Raw genomic sequence first — 23538 nt, forward strand, 5'->3', positions numbered from 1 at the left:
GGGAATGCTCACGATACACAATAATTACAAAGCCTTATTGGAGAGCCTTGCTGGCATGTGATAAGGGAGAGGAGCTGTACACTGTGTCAGAGTCAGCTACATACTTTGACTTTTCTAGTGGCAGTTCGCCACCTGTCCGCTTGGCTGCGCAGGAGTCGTCGCTGCGACAGACGCGCCGACAGCTGACGCGTGAGGCCGTCCTCTTTCGAAGACTTGTCGCCCTGCAACTTGCCCGCCAAACAGAACAACACACTCAACCAACCGACCAAACAACTCACAAGTCAACACATGCTGGCCGGACGCACATTTCTCTCACACATTCGTCATATCTGAGTTCAACCCAACCATACAGAACATTAGTTCCAATATCAAAACACATTCAACAAAAGCCGAACCACACTTGTATAAAAGTCAACAAACTCATGAGTAGTCATGAGTAGTACTCATTAACACACATTTATTTTAATAAGTAAAGGGAAATTGAGAGAATAAAACCATTATGATATAATTGTAATTATATCATCAGATTGGGGTTACGGTAGGCCTACATGAAATATTATTAAGCAATACTATAAATTAATAAAATTATATTGATGTGAAGAATTGGTTCTTGTATATATATTTATTTTATCAAAAATCATATGATTGGAAAAGAACAAGATATAATAATTTAGTTGTTGTATAATTCACATACATCTCATTTTCAAAGATTGTATATGACAATATACTATTTGAATGAATATTAATACTCTATAGTTCACTCACCACAGAATAATGAATGGAAATATAGTACGAACTAGAGAATGATTCATTGGTATGTGTATTGATAACAGCCAGCCTTACGAGCTGGCTGTTCCAAGTGTCTCAGCTAGTTTTTTATACTTCACAAGAAATTTTTCATTAGGCTACTCGTGAGAGTAATGTCTACATTGAAGTATATCTAACGAAATGCTATCGATTTGAGCCGAATATCAAGATTCTATCATTTAAGGAACATTATGAGGTACGTTAATTTTATTAAACATAAATACATGAGATAGAATATAAATATTCAACACAGCAATATGCACAATACTCATTAGAAATACAGTACCTATTCACATTGAATGGTGTATAAATAACTATACGATTCCAAGTGAATATTTATACCAAAGGTTCGTTATTTGTGTACTTGGAAAAATATACGTTTGTGTGAGAAAAGCTTTGAATAATATGCTAGGAGATTACAAGGACGCGTCGATGATATAATTTAATTATCCAGATGTAAAGGTTGGTGAGAGTTGATGTAAAGGATGTGAGGTTACCTGATACATTACTTCAATAATGCGGTGACTAATCGAGACTAGCTGTTAAAGTGATAATCAAACCTACATTTTTTTTCTAAAAAAGACAAGTGAACCTAAAGAATGAGTGTTACTGTATTGAGTGTGCTGAAATCTATACTGGATAAATAAATGACTGATCAAAGCTTTAGTTAAACAGTGGGCTGTAAATCATTAAAGTGCATGATAGTCACTTTAAAATTACAATAATTGTAATTATCATCAATACTATATCAATTTTTTGATAGAATGTTTCAATTAAAGATTAGCTTCGCAATTAGAAATGTGTATGGTTAGGTTGAATCTCAGACAAGCAATGTTTCCAACAGAGAGAAATCAAATGGTTTACTGGACTACTAAAGCCTTTTCCCTAAAAAGGTGCAACTGCTAGAGGAGAATAAATTTGTCACTAGAAAGTGAGTATTAGTTCTAGAGTCTAAAATAGGTTGTCCCACTCTACTACGAAGGAGTTCAACTATCAAATCGATTCAAATACTGTGTTGATAGCTACAGGAAGAGTCCAAACCAATTGCTAAGGTAGAGAGAGATGCGTTGAAGGAGTGAGTTACAGGATAGTGCATGATAGCTGATGATCAAAACCCAATTCTCAGTTGTGCTAGAATTACCCCAGACTCAGCCGATGTGATATTGCCATTATCATTTGTGGTTACTTCCATATCCAACACTGCAACATCATCCACTGAAGTTTCTTCAGGTGAACCGTCATGCTTTGTCTGTTACGTACAGCAATAATAACAAATTCAGTTCACTCAGCAAATAAAATCTTCAAAATAAGATAATTTGAGCTCCAAAGTGACAATATTATTATGAAGATCATACATATTATGTCATTGAAGCATAAAACAAACTAAAAAACTTTAATAGGGAATAATAATTCAGGAGAGAAAACCAATAACATATTATTGAATATAATTTGCACAATGTTACTTTGGAGCTCATTAGACTAATATTCTAGACTATAATAGTCAAATAATGCAAATGATTGGAATGCAATATGAACACTGAGAATAGTATTTCACATGCAACCAACGATAAACCATTGGCTTGTAGACTAAATGCGCATAGTCGTAGTCTACTGCAAACAAATATAACAGATTCTAGAAGTCTGCAACTGAATAAACTTATCTATAAAAATCTATTTTCAAGACCGATCGAGAGTATTGGTTGAGAAAAGTTTTAGGGGGTTGAAAAGTCTTGTTGATTGTTTCGTATCAACTTATCCAGCTACTATAGAAATATGAAATTATATTCATTCAATAACAATGAAATGATGTTGTTATCAAATTTGCACTTTCATCAAACAATTGCATTAGATTTCAATAAAATGTGCAACGCAATAAAATTCATAGGAAAACTTCCTTCACACTTTTCTAGCAACAAGAAGCTTTATCGTCGTTAATGACGGTGTATAATTAATAAAACCAATGACGAGTAATGTGTGGCCATTTCTTCAGGTACCACAACAGATTCTTTAAGAAATCATAATATTGGAAACCATAAATTCTAAGATATATGAATATTATTCCAAATTTTTAATACTTTATTGGTGGAAAATATACTTCTGCAGGCACTTTACTCCTTTTTTGACAAAGACCTTCAAAAACCCAAACCCTATAGATTCTAAAATCTAATTATTCAATTCTCGTTCAAGATAAAAGCTAAGCGAAGCTAATCTTCAGTGCAAAGAAGGATGAAACTCATGGTTGTACCTTCTATTCGCTATGTTAGTTTCAAATTCACAGTGCAAATGCTGTGAAAATGACATTCATTTCAGCAGCGAACCGATAAAAGCTGCAATAGTGCTACAATTGAAAGCAGCAAGAGTTAGTCATTCGGCAATATAAAAAATAGCTATAGTACTGTATATGTAATTTGTATAGTTGTGCATGTATTATATTCGTGTACTGGTGAGTTTGTTCACACCATTTATTTTTAGTAGATAAAATTTCAAGCGGTAAATTCTTTTTTGGTATATTGATGATTTTAAATTGTAAATAATTGTAAATGGTTTAGGAGTGTAAATAGTTGATTTGATGATTTAATAACCTGCATAACTGATATGGACTATCCTCATCAATTGCAAAAGAAAATATTTATGCTGAAATCTGTAATAATTGTACCTTTTGAGTGTAAATCGTTATGGTACATAACTGAATAAATAATAACCTGATAATTTGTGAGGAAATAAGTCTTTATAGGAGAAAATATATTATCGTAAAAGTATTATCCAAAGATTCCTAAATACAATTTAAAATTGGTTGGAAATATCAAATGATTAGTATTTTTCTGATATAATGAAGTAATATTCTTGAAATTAAATTGTTCTCAATTGAAATAGATAGCCTGTGCAAACAAAATTGCGACTATTGTATCGATTGCTCTATCCAATAAATACATAAAAGATTATTAATAACTCCCAAATAACAATAACCGATTCCATGATTTTGTCTTGCCCGAATATATTGTAACAAGATAATGAATTGAACTGTGAACTACATTGAAAAAGCATATTTAACAATAGGATGTTTATACTTACAGGAGGCCTTAATAGCATTTTGGTTTCGTAGCAAATAATGAAGAACAACCAGACCAGGATGACTGGGTTGACGAATTCCGTCCACGGTGCTTCCGTCATTTCAGTAACGGCTGGCATTGTACAGTTTATTTTGAAAAGTGGAACCAGGCCTGCATACCTGCAAATACAACATTCAAAAGGTAGAGAGTAGTTTCACACATTTTCTAAAATATTTAGAACTTTTGGAAAATCGAAAAATAGTGAGATAATAAGATTTATTACACGAAACTACAAATAAAAGCATAGAGTTCAAGCAAATCGAGATGAAAGGTTTGAAATAAAAGCAAAAACTATGCATGAGCAAAAATAGACGAGAAAGATGGAGATTGTTTGGATAGATACGGATTATTATGAAATTTCACTGTCCATTATGGTGCTTACAGACTTATGCGCCACGAACACGTGCATTTTGCTTACCATGAGCTGAAGCTAAGCTTATTATAATATTATAAAGAGTCATATGTATGGGAACCATCCAATTAGTTGGAGACTGTTGTAGATATAATACTGTAACTTTCAGGATAATTTTTTGATCGAGCACTCAATCTTTTGACGTACAACTGAATTTCAACCCTATTGACTTAAGGGTTGTAATTCAAATATTTCAAGTGTAAACACCCATTGTCTGGTACATAATTTTAAAGCCCTTTTTAAAACAAGAAAGATGAGATGGCATCAATAAAAATGTTCTATGATACTTGTGTCCAAAATGGCGGCTGATTGAAATTAAAGTATTTAAAGAAATGATTGGTAAAGTAATCAATCTTGAAACAACACTTTTTTGTATGAATAACTAAATACATTGAAAAAAATGGTTATTTATTTAGTAATCGGTTTACTTCTATTTACATTTCATTTTGAAAGATGCTCGAAATGCCCTCCTTCTTTCGTTTGACAGTGTGCCAGTCTGTCATAAAATGATGACACCGCATTAATTTATTAATGACTCCTCAATGATAGTTTGTGCTGCTTCGTCAATTTTATTTCGTAGATCATTGATATTTTGCAGTTACTACGGTAGATAATACTTTTTAAGTGGCCTCATAGAAAGTAATTCAGAGGTGTCAAGTCGGGGTGATCTCGCTGGTCATTCGATTGCCCCTCTTCGTCCAATCCATCTTCCAGGGAAAACATCGATTAAGATTTGGCGTACCCGAATGTCATGATGAGGTGGGGTACCAAATGTTGGGGAGCGGGGGCCAACAATTTATTGAATTCTTGGAACAATATCCTGCTCCTGCACAAGCAATCTTTTGTACAAATCTGCATTTAAATTATAAATAAAAATAGGCCCTACCAATCATTAACCAACAATACCTGAAAATACATTTATTTTGGCCTCATCACTGAAAACAATATGTTAATGTGAGAGTGCAAGGAGGGAGAGCAGTGGGACGTACAAAATGTATTCATATGAGGATCGGATTGAGGAGATAGGACGGAGAAGAGGGAAGTCTGTTTCAGAGATTAAGAGAATGGCGATGGATAGGGAATCATGGAGGAAATGGACTGAGGCTACCCAAACACTTCAAAGGCACACAGGGGAGAGGCAAAGAAGTAGAAGAAGATTAGTTAGCTAAGTTTTTGTCGTCTTTTGCTTGTAATTTACCACCAGGGTTCAGTTTATTTCTACATTTTATTCACGGGATTTATTTTGTTTTGTACTATCTCTTTTAATAATAAATTAAAATAATGTCACTTAGTGAACAGGAAATGATTACACCTTCAATGATGAGAGGCCTTGGTGACAGAATAAGGCGCTTCAAGAAGTGCGTGATTTGTTCAATGCGACATTTAACTAACGTGACCCTATCACTAAATTACTGTGACAAGAACAATAATACAAAGATTCCAAGAAACAGCAAGTGTTTCTAACAGAGTACACTTGAATCTTCAACAGATGATAACAAATGTTTACAAACTATGCAGGCATTTATTGAGGATCCTCGTTGCTAGACTCGTAAAGTAGCACGAGATTATGACATAAGTCAAAGTTCAGTGACACGGACATTGAAAGATGCAAACTTCAAACCATTTAAAATACATTTGGTGCACGAACTTGATGAAGATGACTTCGATCGAAGGCTTGAGTTGTGCAAAATATTATGATGAACAATAGTTGATGCAATCATCCCCCATTCGCTGTACATGTCCATACCAGCCCAACTGCCTCATTTCTATCCTTTCACTGACATCTCTCAAGCCCACTTCTTAGCACCTATTATAGCATCTTTCAGTTCATTCCAGAAGTCATCAGCATCATGATCACTATTCTGCCTGTTTTCAATGCGGGCTGAGAGCTCTATTTCGTATCTTCCCTGCTGTCGATACACCTCAGTTCTTCATGCTTTATTCTCGTGTATGCTCTATGCCGTTCCATCTTCCTCTCTTCAAACACCAACTAACTAATCAAAATACATAAACAAAAAAAAATACTCTTAGGAATAGTATGCTTCATGTTAATACTCGTAATAAGCTGTTATAAACAGCTGTAAATAGCAAGTTATTTTATTGATACCATACCAATAACAATGATTTGAAATGTTTTTTTTAAGGCTGGCACACTTTCAAACGAGAGAAGGAGGGCATTTCAAGCATCTTTTGAAATGAAATAGTAGTAAACAGATTACTAAATAAATAACCAGTTTTTTCAATGTACTTTTTTCTTTATTCATTCGAAAAAGTGTTGTTTTAAGTTTCATACTTTACCAATTATTTCTTCAAAACTTAAACTTCAATCAGCCGCCATTTTGGATACAAGTATCATAGAACATTTTATTGATGTCATCTCTTTTGTTTTAAAAAGGCATTTGAAATTATGTACTACACAATGGATGTTTACATTTAAAATATTTGAGTTACAACCTCTAAGTCACCCCCTTATGAGAAGTTGAAATTCAGTTTTGTACGTCAAAAGTACTCGACCAATAACTCCAATAATACCTGAGTGCTCCACCAATAACTTATCCTGAAAGCTACAGTATTATATCTACAACAGTCTCCAACTTATTGAAGAGTTCCCATACATATGAATCACTCTACATGTATCATCCTAAATGTTTGTACTCATCCTCTTAAATGTTTAGAATTCTACTTCTTCTATTGGAATAACATACGAAATATCCATGTAGTAGAATTCTACTGCTTGTATTGAAATGAAATATTGAATAGCATTTCGTTACTGGGAGTCAATTGCAGAAACCCAAACAATTGTCAGAAAACAATGAAAATGCGACTCAAACAAACATCACAAATAATACTGGAATCTGTTATTATTAATATGAATAAGTGATTTTATATAATCGATTCGAAAAATGAACAATACTCACCTAGCTATTGGCGAATCATCAGGAAAATATTGCTGGGCCCATTGTGTCTGATAGACGAATATACTGGTGGTGTGCAGACACAAGAGCACTGGAAGAATGCAGCAGACTTTGGCGAAACCCCTTCCCAGGTTCTGGTTGAAGGACCACCATGTCATGCAGGTTAGGAAGAAAACAAAATAGAGAAGCCCAGGAAGAGAGGGCTGGATGATGCCGGCCATACATAATGAAAACAGGCAAACATATTTTCCTAAAACAGAAGAGTTACACAATTAGTATGCTATTATAGCCTATTCTGCAAAACATTATGCATTATAATGATATATTAGTACCAATTATTATAATACTGGATAGCAGAAAACATATTTTGTATTTTTCGATTTAATATTCCATTGTTTTTCAAATCCTTTAAAATTGTACAAACAGAAAATTTCAATAAAAAAGTGTTTTCTTTATATATATATATATATATATATATATATATATATATATATATTAGTTTTGTGAATGATAAAATTTTATTTTTGTTCAAATATTGTGGTATTCGCTTCAGAATAATAGAATGAGTAAACACTAAAGATATTATGAGAAAGTAAAGATTATTGTACATTATTATAATCGTCAAGTGAGCTATCAAGTAATTTTTTGATCACTTTCTACCAATATATCAATTAAGATGTAAATATGTTGAGCTTTAATATAGATATGGAGAATTTTTCAATGCATAAATATACATATTAATCCATACGAGTGATTTTCAAGTTGTATTCACTAGAATCAGTCAGCATTATTGACAAATATTTTTCAGTGTACTGGTGTGAGAGAATTTAGGGTAAACGTTTTGAGATTAACAAGGTTAATTTTTGAATTGTAAAAGTGAACACACCTAGAGTAGTAAGTATGGAGAACCTTCTGCGCGAAGAGCTGCCTGATTCATGATTGGTTGTGTGATTTGCATTGAGCACAATCGGCAGAAGGTTATCGTCAACCGGCTTGGTGCGGTTGAAGAAACAGCAACATGAATAGATTAGCACTGACGAAATTATCAATAAAATCTCAGGTGTTACTAAATATATCATAGATAATACTGGGAGACCTTTGAACGAGACAAGACCTATATGCCTCAAAATTGACTCGAAAGGATTACCTGTAAACAGAAAATTAAAAGTATAATATTATGATCGATTATTTGCGTGAATATACTAATTTATTGAAGAAGGCTCAAGTTAATCAGATACATCATAATTTGATTTATAAAGTATGAAGAATTTCTAGTTACTTTTCTTCACTACATTTTTCAAAAAATAAATTATGATCGACTGGCAGGTAACACGTGCTTTGCAAGGATCTGTTAAAAGCACAAATACATTGAATTTGGTTTTATGGTTCATTGCTGATATTGAAAGTAAGAAAAACTGTATTAATTAACAAAAAAAGAACGATTTCATTGGTTTTATCTTTTAAACTTAATTTTGTATCAAAAATTGAATAAATTTGTTTGAATTATTAATATTATGATATTATTCGATTTTAAAATATAAGAAAGACCTGTAACCATCCTCTGTAAATTAAGAATCTTATGCAAAATTTCAAGCCAATCAGTTCATAGTTCAGATGTGATGATACGTCATTCGTTTTTCCTATCCCGTACAAGTATAAGCCAATTATTTTCTTTATTATATTATAGAAGAATAGATCAATTATAATCATCTCAACTTATTTGATTATTTCAATAAAGCTATTATTGCTTCAACTTGTGTTTTTGATGAGGAAATAAATAACAGAAAATTTATTCACATTATTGAGATTGTATTTCTAATAATCCCTAATAATATTTTAATAATAATAATCTACTTTCATTATAAAAAAGCATTAGAGAAAGAATTATAATTTTCCTCTAATTGTTAAAGATCAGATAGAATCTAGAGCTTGATCAAGAAAGCTCTCATTTTTGAAAATTTTGATAAGAACATTCAGAATACAGAAAAATGTTATAAAACTGAACAAATTTTCAATAGACTATATTTGTTCTTTTATAGATTGTGATATGGATGTTCACTGTATAACGTTATAATGCCTCACAATATCAATACTATTTATAGAACATTAAAGAAGTACTTACATGGAGGCACTAATGCATCTAAATAGACCTTGTAAGATAGCAGCACAAGTTGAAAAATAACTTGAGCAATAAGATTAAGCGAAGGGAAAATTATGTTGATGATCAAGTAATGCCCGGGGCCACCTGAAAAAAAAACATTGGAAAGTGATTGAAAGAAATCAATCAACACGTCCTTTCAAAGGGCACAATCCATATGAAAGAGTGGTTCCTTGCAATGTAAATACACTATTGGTATACACATAAGTACGTTTATATGGAAGCGTCAAAATTGAAATGGTTCATACTTGGCTGCAAGTGGACAAGTTAAAGCAGAGGAAGTGGCCACTTTCACATCAAGAGACTATCTACTTGTGGAATAAACTCAACACCTCTTCAGTGTGGTTATAATATCACAAATTGTTACATGAACTACTGTACTAAGATGATGAGTCTAATGTCATAAATAAAATTGTGAAATTCAAACTTGGTATCCTTGAAGATCCATATAATTGAGATCCTTTCTCTGAAATCTGAGTGTTGACTATCTTGTAGGAAAAATAATTTATAAAAACATTTATTTTCATATAAATTTGTAACATACTTGACAAAGCCTTCAATTTTGTATAGGCTAGTAATATAAAGTTTAAGGCTTCCAGTGGTTGTAGTTCCAGTAAGTGTGGCCAAACTAATTTTAAATAACGAGTCAAAGTACCTAAGCTTAAAAATTTTCCTACAAATATTTCAAAATATTATTATTGAATTCTAATTAGGAATATTTTCAAATACAATCATTCATAGATGAGAATGATATGTATGTATTAATGAATGAATAAATATTTAATAATGACACAAGTAGACACAACGTAAACACAATATTAATTTGAGAAGGCTAACGTCCACATGATAGTAAGTTATAGTTGTGCTATATACTCATGGCAATAATCGCAGTCACCTATAATAAGGTTTATAACACGAGTTATTAACAAAAAGTTATTAACTTGACTGAATCGTCAAAAATTTCTCTTGACAAAATTTAATAACTATTCCTTGTTATTAACAAGATCTTGTTATCAATATAATTGACTTCCATATGATTTCATTTAACGAGACTATTCATATGATATAACAGCCGGAATAAAAAGCAAAAAAATGTCTTCAAATTTGAATTGAAACATGTGTATGATCATTAAAATAATGATCTTCATCTGATCTAATGTAAACTAGTAGTTCTGTGAATAGTAGACCTCACGCAGTATTATCATCTACAAGTACCTGATTGAAACTATAGATCTTATGGAAATACAGCAATAGACTACTGGCTTCTTCATACATCTGTGTAATCACTTGTCAGCTGATTTATGATGAATAATTCTATAGTCTGATTTCTACTCTAATATTGGCGTATGAAGGAGGCTCCTTTTTCCTTTTCTATTATCCTTGAAATGCAAAATTTCCAAAAACCTTGTATAAAAGTCGACGCAAAATCAAAAAAGGAACATACCTGTCAAATTTCATAAAAATCTATTACCGCGTTTCGCCGTAAATGCGCAACATATAAACATTAAAACATTTAAACATTAAGAGAAATGCCAAACCGTCGACTTGAATCTTGGACCTCACTTCGTTCGGTCAATAAATTATAATGCGTTTATACCAGAGTTTAAAACAAAAGTTTTCAAAATAAGTTAATAACATTTTCTTTTGGCTGCTAGTTTTGTTATCAACAAAAGTTAATAACTTTGTCATGTGTTTTGTCTGCAGCTGTAGTTATTAGGGAACAGCTGAAGTTGTACGGTAGGGATGATCGGCGAGGGGGTTGCGGGGAAGAAAGTAACCTATTAACAAAAGTTACCGACTCTCGATGGATAACATAAATCTTGTTAATAACAAGGAATTTTCTGTTGAAAACACGAGTTATAAACTTTTTTCAAGATAATTTTTTGTCGATTCAGTCAAGTTGACAACGTTTTATTAATAACTCATGTTATCAACTCCGGTGTAAACGCAACTCAACATGATGTTATTAACTTTTGTAATTAACATCAGTTGATAACAAAAATGTTGAAAACTTGTGTTATCAACTCCGGTGCAAACGCAGCTTTAGGAACTCAATATCGGGGCACCGAGCTTCGATCGTTATTTATTTATTGATAAACAGAGCACAATTCTTCAAAATGATTTGGGAAGGACAAACAGGCACAGCCCAAAACTGTTTCTTACCCGAATTTTGATTTATACACTATAGATGGTCCAAAAAGTAGGTTATGTTTCATACACTTGAATTCAGGTCCAATTTTGAGTCAAAATATTTAAAAACAGAAAAGTTCTAATTTAGATTGTTTACAAACCAAATTGGACAACAAAATAACACTCACTAATCACTTAAAACTGCAAAATAATAATGAACTTTGAATATTATGATATACTCTAATTTAGAGTGATAAACCATGTCATGTCAACAAATCAATTATTATTTTGATAAAATTTCTAGATAATATTTCTCGCGAGATACGGTAAGGTGATTGAATGATTACACAGCTGATCTCCCACACAGGCACACGCATCTTCTGTTATTGACAGATGACGAAATTATACAGACATCTGTTCTTCCAAGGATGAATTATCCTTTAAATGCCCTTCAGCGAGTTTTCCCAGGGATGAGTCATAGTGCAATCGAATTTTTATATCATAAACCTACTATGTTCCAAATTTCGTGAAAATCGTTAGAGCCGTTTTTGAGATCCGTTGAACATAAATAACCAGATATAAAAATACAGAAATATCATTATGTTGTCAAATCAATATTCAAGTACCTACAATATCGAATGACTGTGATAACATATCGACTGCTTACCGTTTGTAACATTCGTAGAACTAGCAACTGGCACAAATGGGTTGATAAACAACAAGATGAGGTATAGAGACGAGAGACCATTTTGTCTGAGGCAACAAGCTGCAAAGAAAAATAGTAATTAGAAAATAAATAAGAAATATCACAAACCTTTTATAGGCTATTATAACAATATTAGTATCAAATATTGTGTATTTTCATTGATTGCAGGTATAAATTGAATTGTTGAATGAATCGTTCAAGAACTTCTTTGAATTTATATACATTATGAATGTCTCCAACTACCGGTCTTTTTTTCATGCATCTTGGAGAATGTAGCCCACAGTATCCTAAGAACTTTATAAATATAACTTATTCGCTACCAATTCGGGAATGGATCTCAGTAATCGGGTTAATTGTATCAACTCATAAGATGGTTTTGGTTGAACATAAAAGATTGAAAATGAATGTCACTGATCATTGTTAATGAACAAAAAATTACCAATAAATAAAAATGATCAAAAACGATATTGTCATTTACAGCTGTAAACTTATAACATGAAATCAATACCGGTACCTCATACTAAACTCTTATAACATGAAATCAATCAAACATGAACACGTGCCCGTAAACAACAATCAACTCTACAACAAAAATGTATCAATCAGCTGTTTATAGTGATTATGATTTCGTTTAAACGGTGTACACACGTACGTTTGCCTCGGGTGAGCATACGGCTATGGGCTTGCATTCCCACGTATGTACACTGTTCGCCGAGGCATGTGGGCGAACCGGGAACCCTGTCGGTAATTTTGGCGTGCTCAAAGGCGCCTCGGGCGAGCATTGAATGTACGTGTGGACGCTTTTTTGCCGTACGGATGAGGCAAAACGTAAACATTGAAGGCGCCATGACCTAATTCCAATGAATAACAAATCAAATTGTGATCCAATAACGAATTGTAAATTGTAGGATTTTTGAAATTTTGTAGGATATGTGGAGTCTCAAATATTTAAATAGAAACATGCATGAAGTATATAATTTGTATCATGATTAACAAATTTAGAACTGTACAATTTAAGTAAAAATAGCTTTTCTTCAGGGTTCTTATAGTAGTAGTTCTGTGAACAGTAGACCTCGCGCAGTTATAAACTGCAGCCTCCTCTTATACTTTTCATCAGAGTAAATCCTGTCTGTATGTCGTGTCGGCGAGATATCGGTAGGAAAATGGCTAATGGCTGTTGGGGTTGGTGTATCAAAAATGCTAACATCAAAAGCTAATCTCCTTCAAGGCATATAGGACAGCCCAAATTCAAAGGAGAGAAAGTTCGAGAGACAATGCTATGTTATTTTAGTTATTAATTGCATGCGTTATTGCACACAATCAATAGCTCATTTATTTATTTATTGACAATGGAGACAACGGGTTTCCCCAAATATGTCTCCTTAGCAATAAAAATTGTACAGATACAAATGAAAAAATGAAAAATAATGATAAAAATAATACGAACTTATGCAATAATGAATAATATACAAACAACAATAATACCACCTAATTCAAAAATGAAAAATACAAAGATATCAAATACTTATGAAAAAAGTAAAAATAAAACAAATTGAGAATTAAAAATTCCTAAACTTGAAGAATATAATAACAAACAATGAACAAAAATTTTATCAATAGAATAAATAACATTCATAACTGAATGATGTCCCAACCCATATTATGCACATCCACACTGATACACCAACTATTCATTTGATCAGATCATGCTTACACAAGATTTAATTATTATATTTCCGGAATTTAGCGTGAGAAAAAAAGAAGACATCTGGGCGCCCAGAAATCTTTTATAAGTTCTATGCATCCTATTTAATAGTGCATAGAAATTGCATTCAGTGAGGCATGCGATTTATAGTCTACACAGCTGCTGATTCTTTACCAAGTTGCATTGAGATATTGAATTGCATACGTCATGGCATGCGTTTTTTAATCCACTTGACAGCTGATCTATGATGAATAATTCTATAGTCTAATTTTTACTCTAATATTGGCATATCGAGGAGGCTCCTTTTTCCTTTTATATTATCCTTGAAATGCAAAATTTCCAAAAACCTTGTATATACGTCGACGCACAATTTAAAAAGGAACATACCTATCAAATTTCATGAAAATCTATTACCGTGTTTTGCCGTAAATGCGCAACATATAAACATTTAAGCATTTAAACATTTGAACATTTAAACATTAAGAGAAATGCCAAACCGTCGACTTGAATCTTAGACCTCACTTCACTCGGTCAAAAAAGGATAGCTTACATATTTTATTGTAGCTATCAAATTATCTTGAGTTTGTTTTATAATATCAGAGTTGGTAATTATCTTGATCTTTGGAATTCTATTATACGTTTTAGATAGCTATGTTATCTATAGTAAGATTTATTCAAACTTTTATTTTTCCTTAAAGGTAAATCTTGAAGCTTATCTTTTGGAGAATCTTGTTTTGTCATGTGTATGAGCAGTAATTCAGTATTTGATTTAATTTATGACTAATTTGGTTGAAGACGACTGTCAATTTTGTGGGACAGTGTTTAGTGCTTTGATTAGGTCATCAAAACTTCTGGAATTATTGTGAAAGATTTCTGTTTTGAAATTCAGAATAGATATTGTAAACCAACCAACAAATGAATTGCCTAATGCCAAGAATCTCAAAGTTAGATCCAATCATTCTTGTGAAGTTATTGCTTCCCTCATAATAGTATCATTTTTGTTTGGATAACTAGTTGAATTAGATTCAGTATATTAAAATTATGTTTTTACATCCTAATGAAGTTTGAATTGTCAATCTCATATATTATGTCATGTAGCAATTTATTTCCTTACTTCAATCTATTAACCTACAATCGTTCAACGTTTTATTATACTAGTCATTAAAATAAATGATACAGCTGCATTTTTTAATTTTCTTCAGTGATGGAATGACACCATTGTTTTCATGATGTAAAAAATTTACATCTACTATGTCTTCGTGTCGTCTGTAAATCAGATTTTTGAATGCCCAGGCATACGTGGAACGCGTCCACAAGGACGTACAATGAATGCCGAGGCATGTGTCCATACGAGCGAGAATCTGTACGTACGTGTGTACAAGGCTTTATACACCCCGCGCGAAAGCATATTCCCTGGACGCGGGAAGCTTCAAATATATGAGCGGACTGGATTACGCTTTTTCAAAGTTTTTTCTATTAACCTTGAAATGCAAAATTTCCAAAAACCTTGTATATACGTCGACGCGCAATTTAAAAGGAACATACCTATCAAATTTCATGAAAATCTATTACCGTGTTTTGCCGTAAATGCGCAACATATAAACATTTAAGCATTTAAACATTTGAACATTTAAACATTAAGAGAAATGCCAAACCGTCGACTTGAATCTTAGACCTCACTTCACTCGGTCAAAAAAGGATAGCTTACATATTTTATTGTAGCTATCAAATTATCTTGTGTTTGTTTTATAATATCAGAGTTGGTAATTATCTTGATCTTTGGAATTCTATTATAGGTTTTAGATAGCTAGGTTATCTATAGTAAGATTTATTCAAACTTTTATTTTTCCTTAAAGGTAAATCTTGAAGCTTATCTTTTGGAGAATCTTGTTTTGTCATGTGTATGAGCAGTAATTCAGTATTTGATTTAATTTATGACTAATTTGGTTGAAGACGACTGTCAATTTTGTGGGACAGTGTTTAGTGCTATGATTAGGTCATCAAAACTTCTGGAATTATTGTGAAAGATTTCTGTTTTGAAATTCAGAATAGATATTGTAAACCAACCAACAAATGAATTGCCTAATGCCAAGAATCTCAAAGTTAGATCCAATCATTCTTGTGAAGCTATTGCTTCCCTCATAATAGTATCATTTGTTTGGATAACTAGTTGAATTAGATTCAGTATATTAAAATTATGTTTTTACATCCTAATGAAGTTTGAATTGTCAATCTCATATATTATGTCATGTAGCAATTTATTTCCTTACTTCAATCTATTAACCTACAATCGTTCAACGTTTTATTATACTAGTCATCAAAATAAATGATACAGCTGCATTTTTTAATTTTCTTCAGTGATGGAATGACACCATTGTTTTCATGATGTAAAAAATTTACATCTACTATGTCTTCGTGTCGTCTGTAAATCAGATTTTTGAATGCCCAGGCATACGTGGAACGCGTCCACAAGGACGTACAATGAATGCCGAGGCATGTGTCCATACGAGCGAGAATCTGTACGTACGTGTGTACACAGAGAATCTCTTCTCTGTGGTGTGTACAAGGCTTTATACACCCCGCGCGAAAGCATATTCCCTGGACGCGGGAAGCTTCAAATATATGAGCGGACTGGATTACGCTTTTTCAAAGTTTTTTCTATTAACAACACTATAAATTTAATGTAGCCTATTCAGAGGAACAATTTTTTTTAATAATTTGATCGTCTTAAGGTCCAATATTCTTTGCGACCGGTTGGCAGGATCCCTGGATGAAATGGAATCAAAAGTGGAGAGCTGCCATAAGACGCAACCTAAATAAATTTCGTAGGTTCAAGCTGAGATTAAAAAGGCACTACATAGGCTACTGATATTCCTGTATTTGTTATCAAAAGCCATCCATATGGAATCTGAAATGGATCCATAGTTGAACTGAATTGGCAATCTATGAATGCTCTTGAATATCAAATACGGTACCTAGTTGACCTACACAATGCAGAGATGGTGTATAAAATTGATAGTTGCGTAGTGAATGAAATTATTCCATTGAAATCGTTGAAGATCTCAGTTTCCAAAATGTGTGGATGGACGGTTGAACTAAATCGATTATTGCAAGTGTTGGAATCATCATAGAGAAATGAAATCTATTAGTTCAACTCTGATATCATATATAATTCATGAGATTGGTCTCCTACTGAAAACGATTGCGTAAGGACAAGACCTGTCCAAAGTGTTGTTAAAACTATTCTCCATCTTCAAACAATCTCTTTTATTGATTTTTGATTTTTGTATTGTCATGTTCTCTGCGCGGTAGTCATTAGTTTGTATCTTTGCAGCTGGAGCGCTAGTGGTCCACTGCCGACCTGATACTGGGCATTTTCGCTGCATATTTTATTTATCTTTGTTTTAGTTTTTGGATATGTTCTAAAGCCTTTGTCATTTTATTATTGTATTTGTCAATTTGTTGTTCGGCTTCCGGATATTTTTTGCATCCTTTTAAACATCAATTTTATTGGTGATTTCTTGATCTAGGTAGCACTTGCTTGCTATCCATTTCCTTCACTGCTCATCGTTTTGGCTGTCTAGCATCAAGTTTGTGTGTCTCCAATTATTCTGCTTTATTTGTGAAAATAGTTTTCACCTCGCCCTGTTTGCTTGTTTTTATTTGTTGTAGACATTTCATCGGTTCTTTGGAGCCATCAACCTTAAAATTCGGACAATTAGTTCATTTGTTATTTCAATTTTAACTTTTCAACGTGTTCATGAACTCTTGCGTGTGTGTGTGTGTACGCTTCCTTGTGCAATTTGTAAATTACAACTTGAACTCTCATCTCTCGTGAAAATAGTTTTCACCTCACTCTGTGTGTTTATTTCAATTGTTGGATAATCTCGACTGGTGTGGAACTATTATTAGTTTTTCAAGATTTGAACACTTGTTTCAGTTTTACATATTTTATTTCCATTATGGCATTCTCAAAATGGCTGCTTGTGTGTGTCTGCCTACAAGTTTAAATTTGTTTTACATATTGCAGACTCTTGTTTTACATCAAGTGCTAACCTTGTTTAGTAATTCTTCATTTGCATTTTGGGACTGAAAGTTTACCCATCATTCATTCTATTGATAATTATTGTGATATATTGCCAATATCACTGATTAACGTGACTCTCAATTGTAAATCACATTTTACAAGTATTGCAACTGATATTTCCAAAACTTAGGAAATATATCCTTCGAAACATTGATTGAAAACTCTTCCTCTACAACTGGCTGCTGTTTCATCGGCATTTCAAACAAGTTGGAATCTTGTTTCTCTCCTGATGTGTCCATTTGAGCTATTGGAAGCTCACGCTGTCTTTGAAGGCCCTAGACCAAACCGGGACCTTGACTCTGGCCTATTCGAGCTATTGGAAGCTCATGCTGTCTTTGAAGCCCTAGACCAAACCGGGACCTTGGCTCTTGCATTATGCTCCGCAGCTAAGTATTTCTGTATCACCTACTTTGTATTTTATTACTACCCTAATCTATTGTTTTTATCTTTCAGGTTAGGAATTCATTGCTGTTCATAGTCAACTTTACTTTATTTTTGAGTTATTGCTATTGAGAATTGTTTGTCAGTTTTTGTAATCAATCCATGAATGTTCTGTGAACATTGCAATTATCAATCCTATTTAATTCTTTGTTATTATTCTTTTGATTATTGCAAAAGCATAGTTTCTGCATTTTGCAATTAGGCTATTTCAGTATAGGCTACTGTTATTCATATAAACTTATGGTTAATTTCAACCTACCTGTTTTCTTTTGTTGGTATCGAACCAATTCAAATGTTGAAGCCTTGCAATTCAACATATTTACATTTCAATTTTTCTAGGTATTGTTTGTTATTAAAAATGACAATTGTAGGTTTAAATTAAAGACTACTTATTATAGACTCTGGTATTCTATAAACGTTTGTTTAGTAACTGTTATACTCATAACATACTGTTATATTCATAACTTTTTACTATTTCAAATTGTTACATTGCAATCAGTTCTTGCATTCAGATTACTGTTTTTACTTGTTCTTTTTTACTAGAATCATTTGATACCGTTTTCAAGTTTGTTCATGTACTTCAATCCTTTTCTAAACTCAATCCTAATCTTGTTCATAACAAAGTTAAATTCTATTTCAATTTATATGTCGACCAATCACCCTGAGGGGTTATTTCATGTATTCAAATGTTATTTCTTGTTCATGTGATTTGATATTCTTTAATGCTGATTAAAGTTTGTATTTTACTAACCTACTTTTTCATTTGGCATTTCACCTTAGCCTACATTTTGTTGATTAGTTTTAATACTGAGTTGCCTAAAACTGTTTTGCATTCATTCCAGTGCACAGGTTTTTGAATGCACAACGGTTCTTGCACTCATGTGGAATTTCTGTCAGGTGTCAAATCAGTCAAGACACATTGTTTCTCTTATTTCAGAATTTGATTTATTCTCTCCTATTTATACAGTCCACTCTTTTCTAAGACTAAATTCCACAGTGTTCTAGATTGATCTAGTATCAACACTTTATAGATTGGTCATGGTTTGGGTGACTGATTCCATGGAATCCATGGGATATAGAATATAGTGTCTCTCTTATGATGTCTCTCATTATTCTCTCTCACAACGTTTTAAAATTTAAATATTAAATACCTATGAATTGAAGCAATGATTTCCCTCAAATCAAGAACTCGATAAAGAGTTTGGCTAATGCACAAACTAGGCTGTTTTCTTCTTGGCAAAAAATAAGAGTTTCCAAAAAAAAGTGAGTCGAATTTCACCGTGAAATATGTCTATCTTTTGGCGTTGTACGAGGAAAGCAAAGTTTTGTAGAATGGAGTAATAATGATTTAGGCTACTTGGGACTTTGGAGCAAGGGAAGGATTGTAGCCAGTATTTGCCAGTGACCTATAGCAAATTGTGAGGAAGCAGTCCTCTTGAAGGGTGACCTTTATCGTTTGCTCCTCTATGGCTCATTCCAAGCAAAGGTTACATTAGGTCTCGTCCAATACTACAGGTAAACGCTATCGAAGTCAGCCCCCAATTTAATTTAATTTGAAAATCGCTCAAACATTAAAGTTGAGGGTTGGATATTATTTGGACACATTGAGAATTGTATATTTAATATACTGTTGTCTTATTCCATGCCATTATCAAGTTAATTGTTATTAGTTCACAGAAGTGGATGATTCAAGATTTTGTTTAAATCATTTTTTACGAGTCTTATCAATTCAATCAGTTTTCATGATGTGATATCTGGTGATAAGAACTTATTGATAATTTAGTATTATATTCTTTCAGATTATTCGTTAAATATTATAATAAGCAGATAGTAACATAGTTGATACCAATAAGTGATCATTTTCGAAACTATGTATATTGTTTGGTGCATTTTTATTGTTTATATTGTACACATTTTTCCATTTGATTTAAATATATGTCATCAAAACTATTTTAATGAGGATAGTGATAAGATACTGATTCTATGGTGAGAGCATCTGACTATGGTGGCTATACTATTTACACCATTTACAATACATTCTATTACACTTCATATGTAATAATATTATATATGATGTATAGTGTCCCTTTGAAAAATAGCTATACCTAACAATAAATACTATTATCATTTTCACCTGAAAAATCTCCAAGTTTTTAATCATAAAGAGGGGTATTGATGTTTCAGATACCTGCAACATTATATTAATAATATTCTTGATCTAGAAGATTATGAGTGGAGAGAGATGAATGGTGAATTGGTGTTCATCCCTCTTCTATATTATGTAAAGACCTTATAACGAATTTTATTTGTTTATCAACTTAATGTTCCACAACACGCAATCATATCATTATCATTTGTTCAGATATTACGTCTTCAATGAGAAGAGAACTGCTAAATCGAACAACTTACTCTAACACTGTAATGCTCATGACCTTCATCCTTCAAGGAACATTTTTACAATTATTCATACTTTGATTTTTTCTCTCAAAGAAGTGTCTTAGTTGCTAACAAAAAGTATTGTTTATTGTCAACGAAATCCAAAAGCCCTTTTTCTATTCTTCCTTAAAAAAACCAATATCGTGCCGATGTAGTGTTCACAAATGATTTAATTATAGCATGTACTTGAGATCCTAGACTGCAGTGAGCAGGTTATTGTTCTTTGAATTACTCAATCCAGCCACATAATATAGAGTTATTTGACCTTTTGCACTTTGATACTCATCAGTCTGTCTAGGACTTTGGATGAATATGCTGTAAACTACTTCACAGAGAAAACATCACAGTGACTGCAGATAATCAACCAAAGCTCAATAATACCAATTTCGACACTTCAAATTTCTTGTTTCGCATTTTAATAGATCAACAGCATTGACATTTTAATGAATGTCAACTTACTGACTTTATTGGACACTAATTTTGTGATTGACCAACGGTTAGAGTGATTATCAATCGCTAAAATTAGACAAGAGACGTTCTATAAGTCCTATAGAAGAGACTTCTAGAGGCCAGCTCGCAGCTCCGCAAACTCACCTACCCAAAAAACGGTATGGTTCAATCATCACTAATAATAATTTTTCCCATACACAAGATTAAGGTTTGAGTGGAAAATTATATAATACTCATAAATTCAACTTCAAAGCTCTTACTGGGTAATTTTGACAGTTACTATTGCAACTAGTCTAAATAATTGGAAAATTATCAACAACTCATATTATATACAAAAAAACTCTTACTTCAACAATAATTGTTATTGCAAATAGTCTATGAGTTATCGCTATGTTGAAACTGAAACTCAATTAGCATTCTCTACACCGAATTCCAAATAAATGATCTTCAATTCAATTCATACAACCCTGTGAATAATGATTCCCCATGCTATAATGATAAATACACGTGCCACAACTGACAAGTGAAAGTGTAATTTTCACATACAATATTTTCAAATAGGCTACTGTAACCAGTACTCTATCCATTCCTGTATCAGAGAATGGGATCTCGAACATTAGATTCACATCCGTGATTCCACTTGCTAAATGAGATATACATACATGGAGGGAGGATGGAAACCTCTCGCCTACCTCCTTGAAAATATCACTATCAAACTTTATTTCACTTTTCGGATCTTGTTGTGAATCAAAAGTGTCAAATATTCATCATCAGAAAACTGAAGGTTTATAGGTTTATTTGTGTGAACTTGTGCTTCTTGTGCCCTTGTAAGATCTCCGCTCAAAATATTATTTAACTTAAAATTTACGGCGTAGAAACAATTTCCTTATCCTTGAATGTCTGTACAGTTTACCGATTCATAAGTTTCCCTCGACTATTCACAGTCCAGATTCTACAAAATACCAAAGTTGCGTGATAGCTAGGATGACAAGAATGAAGAGGAATGATAACATCAGTATGGGTTGGTTTTCTGAAATAGAAAACTTGTGAAAACCAGTGCTATGATGTATTCTTAAATCTAGAAAATTCAATACACAATCCTGTTCTACCTCTACAGTGAATTTTATACTCTGATGTAATCCATTCAGATAGGAAAGAAATTGTCTAGTTGTCTGTTACTTCCTTTCCATAAGCAAATAATATCATCAACATATCGTAACCAGTAAACAATTTTATCTTTGAAATGACTATTTTCAATGATTCTACTTTCAAACGTATCCATAAATAATTCAGCTAGGAGTGATGAGAGGGGTGACCCCATTGCCAACCCCTCTCTTTGTTCAAAAAATCTCTTTTATTGATTTTTGATTTTTGTATTGTCATGTTCTCTGCGCGGTAGTCATTAGTTTGTATCTTTGCTGCTGGAGCGCTAGTGGTCCACTGCCGACCTGATACTGGGCATTTTCGCTGCATATTTTATTTATCTTTGTTTTAGTTTTTGGATATGTTCTGAAGCCTTTGTCATTTCATTATTGTATTTGTCAATTTGTTGTTCGGCTTCCGGATATTTTTTGCATCCTTTTAAACATCAATTTTATTGGTGATTTCTTGATCTAGGTAGCACTTGCTTGCTATCCATTTCCTTCACTGCTCATCGTTTTGGCTGTCTAGCATCAAGTTTGTGTGTCTCCAATTATTCTGCTTTATTTGTGAAAATAGTTTTCACCTCGCCCTGTTTGCTTGTTTTTATTTGTTGGAGACATTTCATCGGTTCTTTGCAGCCATCAAAATTCGGACAATTAGTTCATTTGTTATTTCAATTTTAACTTTTCAACGTGTTCATGAACTCTTGCATGTGTGTGTGTGTACGCTTCCTTGTGCAATTTGTAAATTACAACTTGAACTCTCATCTCTCGTGAAAATAGTTTTCACCTCACTCTGTTTGTTTATTTCAATTGGATAATCTCGACTGGTGTGGAACTATTATTAGTTTTTCAAGATTTGAACACTTGTTTCAGTTTTACATATTTTATTTCCATTATGGCATTCTCAAAATGGCTGCTTGTGTGCGTCTGCCTACAAGTTTAAATTTGTTTTACATATTGCAGACTCTTGTTTTACATCAAGTGCTAACCTTGTTTAGTAATTCTTCATTTGCATTTTGGGACTGAAAGTTTACCC

At 32.7% G+C, this 23538-nt stretch overlaps 1 protein-coding gene across 1 annotated transcript in view; it reads right to left on the bottom strand.

The window, feature by feature from the left end:
- The window catches only part of LOC111050150 (piezo-type mechanosensitive ion channel component), a 153067-nt gene that overhangs the window by 88860 nt on the left and 40669 nt on the right, over positions 1–23538 (bottom strand). Inside the window, exons 3-8 of the mRNA XM_039422810.1 lie at positions 12200–12298; positions 9367–9489; positions 8131–8391; positions 7248–7494; positions 3880–4036; positions 105–227 (exon numbers count right to left, since the gene is read on the bottom strand). Coding sequence (XP_039278744.1) covers positions 105–227; positions 3880–4036; positions 7248–7494; positions 8131–8391; positions 9367–9489; positions 12200–12298 — 1010 coding nt within the window. The remainder of the gene's footprint in view (positions 1–104; positions 228–3879; positions 4037–7247; positions 7495–8130; positions 8392–9366; positions 9490–12199; positions 12299–23538) is intronic.

This window comes from Nilaparvata lugens, chromosome 3, assembly GCF_014356525.2.
Source record: "Nilaparvata lugens isolate BPH chromosome 3, ASM1435652v1, whole genome shotgun sequence".
Lineage (NCBI taxonomy): Eukaryota > Metazoa > Arthropoda > Insecta > Hemiptera > Delphacidae > Nilaparvata > Nilaparvata lugens.